This window comes from Lactuca saligna, chromosome 9 (assembly GCF_052625555.1).
Source record: "Lactuca saligna cultivar CGN05327 chromosome 9, ASM5262555v1, whole genome shotgun sequence".
NCBI classification, from domain to species: Eukaryota; Viridiplantae; Streptophyta; class Magnoliopsida; order Asterales; family Asteraceae; genus Lactuca; species Lactuca saligna.
In genome coordinates, this window is record NC_136425.1 from 127,777,862 (window position 1) to 127,788,420 (window position 10,559).

A 10,559-nucleotide genomic window follows, 5' to 3' on the forward strand; every position below is an offset into this window, starting at 1 on the left:
TGGAATTATATACATTCCATTTTAAGAGATGTAAGTTAATTTTGTTTGAAAATTGGAAAGCTTTTATTGGAATTAAATATATTCCATATTTATAAGATGATGTCAACAATTTGATCTAAGGGTAGAAGATATAAGATTGAAATAAAATCAATGGCCCAGATTGTTTAAAATGATGTCATAAAGTTTCTCTTTTAATAATATTTAGAGATTAAGTATGGAGGATTAATTTTCAAACATAATTTGAAATATTACTTTTTAATAAGACTACTTACGTTTATATTAACTTAATGGAATAATTATTTTTAAGACTTTATTAGTATAAAATATTTGTAAATCAAAAAATATTTACCCACAATTTGCATCTTTAATACTCCACATAAAAAAAAACATTTGTACAAAGTAGGTATTATTAGTTAAGAGCATTAAATAAGTATTTAATTACTCACACAACAACAATAACTATTATCTGGCTCTTTAGTTACTCAATGTAAAAATAATCGTAGCTCATGAGTAACTCATGAGTAGAAAGGTTAATTGGTATTAAAACCATTAAAGGCCATAAATTTATTATCTCAATTACATCATAATTAGTGTGTTGTTAGTGGAAAACATATGGTTAATATAAATAGTGAACTTCGCTTACATAAATAAAACTACATTTGTACTCACAAGTTTCACTAATGGCATACTCAAACATAAGTGACCTTAATCCATCGAACAATGATTGGGTTATCAAAGTGCGATTGTGTAGGATGTGGGAAGCAGTCAATCATAAAAATGATAACGAGATAATGGGTTTGGAGATGATTATTGTTGATGATAAGGTATATGTATGTTTATGTTTATATTTTTTAGCTAGCATCGATGTCGAATCATAACTATGATGCAAAATAAATTACTTTTGGATTTTTGTTTTTGTACATTGTTAGAGTGAATCAATTTAGGTTTTCATTAGGAAGAACCATACTAAGAAATACAAGCCCCTTTTGGAAGAAAATGAGGTATATGCTATTAGGAACTTCTTAGTCGCAAAATCAAGTATTGACTATAAGGTTGTGCCAAACGAATATCGTATCTATTTTAATAACATGACTTTTGGACGCAAGCTCGCAACTATACCCGGTGAAAACCCTGAAAATGTTTTCTTCTTCACACCTAACGAGACTCATGAAGAAAAGGTCAACAACCATACACTTTTGACCGGTAATGCTTCTATCTTTTTCCTTTTATTTCAGATTTTTCAATGATTCACATTAATGGATTTATTTGCATTTTAATGTTGGATTGATATATGTTGTAGATATTATTGGATGTGTCGTTGGTGTTGGTGAAATTGAATATTATGACCCCATTAAAAAAAACTTTACTAAGAGATATACAATTGGCTTCAAAAAGGTGATCACGTTATTTATTTTGACTCATGCAATATGAATGTATCATTGATATACAATATGTACCATGACAATTATGTGTTTGTTTATTGTTATAATAATAGTTATTTTTTACTTTTGAATAGTGGTGATAAGAAGGTTATGAAGGTGAGGTTGTGGGGGAAGTCTTCAGAAATATTTGATTCTAAGTCTTACGAGGGTGTCGACACACCACTTATTGCAATTATAACATCTACTACCGTTAAAAAAATCCAAGGTTTGTTACAAATGTTATATTCTTAAGAATTAGTGTATATTTTTATAGTAATATATTTGTATAACATTCGAAACATATTTATAGGTGAGTTGAAGTACGCTTCAACCACAGCTATTAGGATATACTTCAATCCGGATATACATGAAGCCAAAGCTATAAGTTCAAGGTTTGTTGTACTATTACCATGCCAAATAAATATATATTTTTTTCTAACATTCTTCATTTGGTCATAAGTTTTTAGTATTATACAAAGAAAACCCACATATATGTATTTTTGTTAATACTAATGATATTTGGGACTATTATTTTGATATACATGAATACTAAAGTTTGTGAGCATATTTATGTTAGTTTTGCAGAAACAAATGAAGGTATTAGAAAGTTAGAGAGCCAAAAGATCATACAAGTTCCTGTAGCTGAGCAGATGTTCACTAATAGGAAGGTCATTTCAGAAATAGATGACATGGCATGGATATTCGACGATCAAGTATACTTTTCTTTATATAATATACTAGACGAATGCTCGCGCGTTGCGCATAAACACCTATACAGTTGAAGTCTTTACATATATAAGTTTTTTTTAATATGGCAATAACATTTTTGTTAAATTTGATATAATAATTCGTATACTAATTGCATAATCTCAATCGTTTGAAAAACTTCTATCTCTGAGTTACACATGAATAAAATTAAATATAATATATGGTTTAATATTATTTATAGTTGTTGTTATTATTAATTAATTTTTAAAAATTTATTTTCTTAATATTTTAATTTCTATCATTATAATTATTTAATACATCAAACATTGTTTTTTTATTTTAAAGCTCAAATATAATCATTTATATAGAGTTATTTTTAACTATTGTTATTGTAAGTTACTTTAAGCTGCTTATTTGAAAACTTTTAACGATTATAAAAATATCTTTAGGAAATAGTTTACTTAAATAGAGATTACAATTTAGTTTTTGTATTTATCACTTTTAACTATTTACAAAATATTATGTGGTTTTTTTAAGTGAAACTAAAATTCATATTTAAGTTGACATTGTGATGTTATATTGAAATTAACAGTTTAAGTATTTTGTCCAAATTGTTCAAAGTTGTAGTTTTAAACTCATAATGGTTACATAACACAACATATTAAATCTAATAAATTAAGTATAATATGTTAAAAGTTAAAGACATAACTTTATAAGTAGAAATAAAGATATTATTAAAACTGAAATTTAGTATATTTATGATTACACTTTAGATTTGATATTTATTTAACCTTATTAACCAACTTATAATCATTATTAGAAATATACTACAATTAATCACTTCTAACTATTTACAAAATATTTTTTGGGTTGTTTAAGTTCAACTAAAATTTATATTTAAGTTGACCATGTAATGTTATATTCAAATTAATAATTTAAATACTTTATACAAATTGTTCCAAAATTGTATCTTTAAAATGATAATGGTTTACATCCAACAATATATTAAAACTAATAAATTAAGTATAATATGCTAAAAGTTAAAAAAAAAACATAACTTCATAAGTAGAAGTAAATATATTATTTTAATATTAAAATTTAGTTTATATATGATTACACTTTAGGTTCGATATTTATTTAACCTTATTAACCAACTTATAATTATTATTAGAAAGAAATTGAAAAGTCATGGGAGTTTCAATTGAATGTGGTGAAAGGAAACATGCTTCCTTTATAATATAGTATGATATGATATGATTTAGATAAAAAAAAACAATTGCATATACAACAATAAGCATTTATAAGTATTTTTTATTGTACAGGAACATGTGTTTACCGTGCTAGCAAAGATAGTAGGCATTGATCATGGTTATGGATGGTGTTATGTTTCATGCAATCAATGTAGCAAGAAATTGGTGCCGAACAATGGTTCATTTGTTTGCAACACTTGCAAGAAAGAATGTTGTTATCCCATGATTAGGTACATAAAAATGACAATCCTTCAGCTTTCAGTAATATGGATGTGAAAAAATAAATGTTATGTTATCATCATTTATTTTTACTAGGTATAAAATACATGTACGTGTTACTGATGAGAGTGGGTGCACAACATTTGTTATCTTCAACCAAGATGCTGAGAAATTGATTGATAGTTGTGCAAACAAGTTTGTGAATCGATTAGGTGTTGGGAGCAATCAATTTCCAGAAAAGATAACTAATTTGATAGGGAAGTCATTTGTGTTCAAAATAAAACTTATAGACTACAATTTGAAAGTTGGGTATGAAAACTATATGGTGGTCAAAATTTCTGAGATCGACGAAAAACTAAAAGCTAACTTTTGTGGTTTCTCAAGCTTCACGGTATTTGTGTATTTTCCATTATTGTTTGGATTGTTAGGTTATTTAAAAGTTAATTAGTTTATACATTCATATTTTTTTATATTTAAGGATTGTTTGGGTTTGGCAGGGTATTGAAACAAAAGGCAAGAGAAATGCTAGCACAATGCTTGGTATGCAGTATGATGATTCCCCAAACAACATTCATGCTTCCACTTAAATAAAAGGGTCCATATGTGAAGGAGTTGGTTTGGAAGATCCTGTTACTCCTCAAAAGGAACCTGAGCAACTGAAGAAATCAAAAAATGCCAACTAAAATTTCACCAACTCCCTTTTAGTGTCCGGTCGATTCATTGGCCGTAGTGAAGAATAAAGTCAAGTTATTTTTATATTTTTTTACAACTTTCACATTTAGCAATATTGTTAAACCTTTTTCCATCATTTCATTTTTATTGAATGGTTATGATTTTGATATATGATGGCCTACCAAGATTAATTAAGTACGAAAGAAGATTATTGCATGTATATTATCAGGTATGGGTTTATTAACTTCAAATGTACGGGTTTATCAACCTCAAGTGGTGGTTGTGTTTGAAGCAATCATTTGGACCACACACATGAAAATCAAGTGGGATTGGAAGTATTGTTGCATTGGACAATTATGATTGGTTGTACGTTCAAGCCCTTCTTTAGGCACAAAGTTATGTACAAATTGAAAGACACATAGTGTAGTTGACTTAAGTCATGATGATGATTATTATGATGTTGTCAATTCCACAAAACCTTTGTTGTTTTCAAAATTATGTTAAACTATGTTAAAGAGCCAATTTTACTTATAAAATGGTTTCATAAATATGTAGTTTTATAAAAAATTAACATTTGTTCCTTCATCACTCATTTTACATTATATTTTTTAGTTCAATGGTAAGTCCACCAAATTTCTTAATGGGACAATGGTTAGTGAACTTTCGAATTTTAAAACGGGGAAGTGGTCTACATCACCAATATATAATGACACAAATTAATAGTACTCAAAAAAAGATGATATCTTCATAATGATGCTTAATTGTTAATTTAAATATGGTCTTAATATTATTGATGGAATTGATTAGTATCGTGTAACTCCTATTATGTAAAACCTATTTATTTACCCACTTGCATAATATTTAGAGATTAGATGAATTATATCCCATAGAACTCCAAACAGTTTTTAACTAAATCACCATAACATAATGACACAAATTAATAGACCTTTAACTTTCTCAAGACTGTTCGTTTACTATAAGTTTGTTTCCTACTCTCATGTAACTCCCATAATGTAAACCTATTTGTTTACCCAATTTAATAGTACTCATAAAAGATGATATCTTCATAATGATGATTAATTGTTTACTTTAAATATGGTCTTCATATTATTGATGGAATTGATTAGTATCATGTAACTCCTATTATGTAAAACCTATTTACTTACCCACTTGCATAATATTTAGAGATTAGATGAATCATATCCCATAGATCTCAAAACACTTTTTAACTAAATCTAAATACTAGACCAAATTTACTGGTATGGTATATGAAAATGAGCGTAGGATACATAAGAAGATTACAAAAGATGTGGTGTGCAAGAAATTAATGGTCGTCAAGTTGAAGAAACAATCGAGACAAATAGATGGTGTTGTACATGGACAAACGATGAGACTTGAAAATAATATGGTTGATGTTGATAGGCTTGATAAATATAGACGTGCAAGGATGCGTCGTCGTTTCATTATAGATTCAAAAAGAGTTAGAAACATATCCGCACCAGCAAAGAATACCCAATCACTCAACACTCAACAAAATACAACAAGAATTACAAACATGTCTACATCAACAAATAGTACCCAATCACGCAGCAGTCAACAAAATACAGAACGTAAGTTTTTAAAATTGGGAGGGGTGTCATAATAAAAATGTCAATAATCGAAGACAAGAGTTAATCGTTTTATTTGACAAAAAACAAACTAATTTCCCGTTTCTTACTTTTTGTGAATACAGTTTGATGACTTATTCCTTTTACTTTCCTCTATCAAAGATGGTTAATGTTGATAGGCTTGCGAAATATAGACGTGCAAGGATGCATCGTCGTTTCATTTTAGATTCAAAACGAGTTAGAAACATATCTACAGCAGCCAATAATACCCAATCACGCAACACTCAACAAAATACATGAAGAAGTAGAAACATGTTTACATCGACAAACAGTACCCAATCACGCAACACTCAACAAAAAACATAAGGTAAGCTTATAAAATTTGAAGGGGATGTAATAATATCGACAAAAAAACAAAGTAATTGTGGTTTCTTACTTTTTGTGAATACATTTTAATGACTTACTCCTTATATTTTCCTCTATTAGACATGGTTGATGTTGATAGGCGTGAGAAATATAGACGTGCAAGGAAGCGTCGTCGTTTGATTTTAGATTCAAAAAGAGTTATAAACATATCCACACTAGCAAAGAATACTCAACCACGCAACACTCAGCAAAATACAGAAGGTAAGTTTATAAAATTAGAAGGCGGTGTCATAATAAAAATGTCAACAATTCAAGACAAGTGTTAATCATTTTATTCGAGAAAAAAAACTAAATTTGTGGTTTATTACTTTTTGTAAATACATTTTAATCACTTATTCCTTTTATTTTCCTCTATCAGTTGTGAACGAAGCTCTTAATTTTGGGGAACCAGGTGGCACATGTAAACATTGTGGAGCAGTCTTTGGTATGAAGAGCGTACACAAAGGTTAAGCACTAGATCAGACCTAAAATTTTATTTATGTTATATGCAAGGCCAAGTTCAACTACCAACTCTCCAACACCCACCGACATACCTAGCACAGTTGTTAGTTGCTTCCGGGAAAAAAGGAAACATGTTTCGGCTTAACATACGCTGTTATAATTCAATGTTTGCTTTTACTTCTATGGGTGGGAAGATTGACAAGAACATAAATTGTGGTCAATGGCTATATGTTTTCAGATTGAATGGCCAAAATGTACATCGTATTGGTTCCCTATTACCAATATATGGCAAAAAACCATCATTTGCACAACTATATATATATATATATATATATATATATATATATATATATATATATATATATGACACAGAAAATGAAACATCAAATAGACTCCGGTCAGTCAAAAGTCATGGTGATGATCAAATGGATGGTAAAATTGTGCAATCACTTAAGATCATGATTGATAACCACAATATATTAGCCCAACTGTTCCGTGCAGTTAGAGATCGATTGTCATCAGACTCTAACTGTACCTTGCGTCTTAGATTGAAGAATGAACGACGCCAAGATGGGCGTATATACAATCTACCAACAGCTTCTGAAGTAGCAGGCCTTATTGTTGGTGACTTAACAATTGATAATGTGGAACGTGATATAATAATATGTGACATCCCCAATTTCACGACCAGAAAAGACCGATTTTGTTTATGCTTGTTTGAAAATCAGAGTAATATTTTACATACAAGTATTGCGAAATTTGTTCCCAAAATAAAAATATGATAAAGATTTATCAAATCATTTCCATAGAAAAGTATTTCATCAAAAGACTCGGGATGTCATGTTCGATACAGATCGAAAGCATAAACAGTACATTATAATGTTGGAATAGTGTCTAAGGCTGCAACTATATTAGGCAAGTATTTGACCCGATTGTGCATGGTCCTTTTGGGTTGCCATCACCATAGCAACTTGACAGGATGATTTATTATGAGAGAATAAATATTATTAATATATTATGAGAATAATATAAGGAGTAATAATATTATTATTTGATTAATATAAGTCATAAATTAATTAGGAATTAATTTGGTGATTTAAAGAGATTAATTTAATAGGAGGGTATAAATTGTCAATTGTTTGATAGTTACACTTAGGGGTTGGACGTATTCTAGGGCTTGGGATAGCCTCAAATTCGTCCAAGGCTTATCTTGGAAAGGATTTGGATTGCTTTGAGTAATAGTTATCCAATTAGGGTTTAAGGGTGAAACCCTAGGAGCCTTACAAGTATAAATAGACCTCTTGGGGTGGGGAAATCGATCCCTGTGTCTTTGGAAGAACCCTGGCCGATTTTTTCCTCTCTCCTCTCTCTCAAACCATCCTCCTTGCTGGTTGGTGTTTGTAAGCCATTAGAGGAGTGACATTTGTGACTCTAGAGCTCCAAGAACAAGAAGATCAAACAAGTGTTTCAAGGTAAGCTTCTAACTCTGATTTTGTATTGTTCTTATACCTTATTAGTCATTAGAAGTCTTGGATTCAATGCATGTTTAATTAGAGAAACCTAGATCCAAGCATTAGGGTTTGCATGTGCACATAGGAATGTTCATATGGCCAAAACCCATCAGTGGTATCAAAGCCTAGATTGGTTTCTATTAAATTGTTGCATGATTGTTTGTTTTCTACTTGCAAAATACGAATTTTGTGTTTCTGAGTCATGGACTCGGTGAGTCCCATAGTGGACTCGGTGAGTTGGACTGACTCGGCGAGCCCATAGTGGGTACTCGGCGAGTTCGAGCGTCAGGAAGAGCCAAAATCGGGATTTTTTGATATTTATCTTATGGAAACTTACCTTTATCATATTAGATCAACCCAAATCCGATTTTATGATATTGACTATATGTTTGATCTAGTTGAAGATATTTATCAATTAATAAAATATTTAATTTCCTTATGTGACAATTATTAATTATTTTGATTAAGTTGGTAAATTATTTTTCAAGAAATCATAAACATATCAAATATGGATAATTATGTGATTAGTTGTTAATTTAAATTATTTGTTATCTGATCCTTTATGTGTTAAAAAAGTTTAAAACTTGCCCTCAAATTTTGAAATTTATGTTTTGTGATTAAAAGTTTAATTTAGACAATTTAAATTTCAAACCCTAGAGTTTTTTACAAGTTTAAAACCCAACCCTATACTAATATAATGTTACAAGATTAATATCTATATATGTATAACTTAAATGCTAGTCTTACCGTTATTAGGCCTCATTCACGAAGTCGGTCTATAAGGTGGGTATAAGGTTGCGACCTATAAAATGGTGCTTAATGGGTGTACACTCACACCCACCGCTTGCTTGATCGGTGGAGGGTCGTTAGCCGAACGGGTAGGACAGGGCAACCTCATCCTCTCATTAAAAGTATAATATGAAATATAAAGTAACTACATGTTTTTCTTAAAATTTCCCAATCTTAGTTACTTTAGGAAAAGTGAATTGATGCAATCCCATGAAATTACACTTTGTACCTTGCTAAGAAGTTAGTGGAGCGTGTGTGGTTTACCGGCACACTAATTGGTTCTAAGCGAAGGTGGCAAAGGGTGATTCATTATTTATCATAGTTCGATGGAGCGTGTGTGGTTTACCGGCACATCGAATAGGTGATCGTTACAATGAAGGCACCATGTGAATTTGCATAGTAATTCACACCCACTTTGTGATCCTCGGTATCCCAGTCACAAACAAGAGGGGCATATCGAGATTTAAACATGCCATTGAAAAGTTTCAATGAATCTCATCCAAACCTAGGAATTCTCAATACATTTAGGACTTAAAGTTATGTTTTGTGGTGGAGAATTAGTGAATCGTCATTCACTTACCTTCAAATTGTTTGCATGTTAGATTACGGCATCCCTTTTCTAATATGTAAATATTGTTGTTGGATCCTAGCCCTAATTTTTCTTATTGGGTGATAATTAGGGATTCATATTTTTGACCTTTCTATTTGTAGATGTCGAACGAAAACAACGCTGCTGCTAGTTCATTCACATTGATGAGCCTTTGTCAAAAGGTCACCTTTGATGGGACGAACTTTAGCGAATGGATAAGATACATTCGCACGATTGCTCGCTATGAGGATAAGGAGTATGTACTCAATGAGAAGCTCGAGAAAATCAACCCTGAAATCGCTACTCCGACTGAAATCACCGCATTTGAAACTCATGAGCGTGATGCAACGAAGGTTCATTGCATCATGATAGCCACTATGAACTCCGAATTCCAAAAGTCCTATGAGGACATGTATCCCTACGAGATGCACCAAGACTTGTTGGAGAGATACCACCAAAACGCGAGACAAGAGCGTTACGAGATTTTCACTAACATGATTTCCGCTAAGATGGGTCATGGAGAATCTCTTACCATGCACCTGCAAAAGATGCAAAGGTATGTCGACCGTCTTCGCAAGTTGAATGTTGACTTTGGGGAAGACTTGGCGATCGACATGGTGCTTCACTCTTTGCCTCCAAGTTACAATCAATTTAGGATGACCTACCACATGAACAAAGAAGAGGTCACCCTAAGCAAGCTCCAAGGTCTCTTGAGGGTCGCTGAAAGCAACTTCAAGGACAAGTATGCTGCACCAACTCCCAATCCACCCGCTGCTCCTGTGTTGGCTATTGGACAAGGAAGGGGAAAGAAGAGGAAGGCTTCGTCTAAGAACCATCGCAAGGTTAAGCCCCGAGATGGTGCCTGTTCTAGTGGGACCAAAGTTGATCCTGCTAAACCCTGCCCTAACCTAAAGGAGGCAGAGTGC

At 31.4% G+C, this 10,559-nt stretch overlaps 1 protein-coding gene across 1 annotated transcript; it reads left to right on the top strand.

Moving 5' to 3' along the window:
- The first annotated feature begins 680 nt into the window (after positions 1-680).
- Positions 681-4,185, top strand: LOC145016699 (replication protein A 70 kDa DNA-binding subunit D-like). The gene is made up of 9 exons (XM_078974944.1): positions 681-824; positions 945-1,178; positions 1,301-1,395; positions 1,517-1,647; positions 1,732-1,813; positions 1,999-2,134; positions 3,452-3,609; positions 3,695-3,989; positions 4,096-4,185. Exons 1-9 carry the CDS (start codon positions 681-683, stop codon positions 4,183-4,185), a joined length of 1,365 nt encoding a protein of 454 aa, XP_078831070.1.
- Positions 4,186-10,559: the final 6,374 nt, after the last annotated feature.

Excerpts from the sequence above, each read along its gene's own strand:
- LOC145016699 (XM_078974944.1), top strand. The coding sequence starts at position 681 with ATGGCATACTCAAACATAAGTGACCTTAATCCATCGAACAATGATTGG. Across the intron at positions 2,135-3,451 it reads CATGGATATTCGACGATCAA|GAACATGTGTTTACCGTGCT; the intron begins GTATACTTTTCT and ends TTTATTGTACAG. Across the intron at positions 3,610-3,694 it reads TGTTGTTATCCCATGATTAG|GTATAAAATACATGTACGTG; the intron begins GTACATAAAAAT and ends TATTTTTACTAG.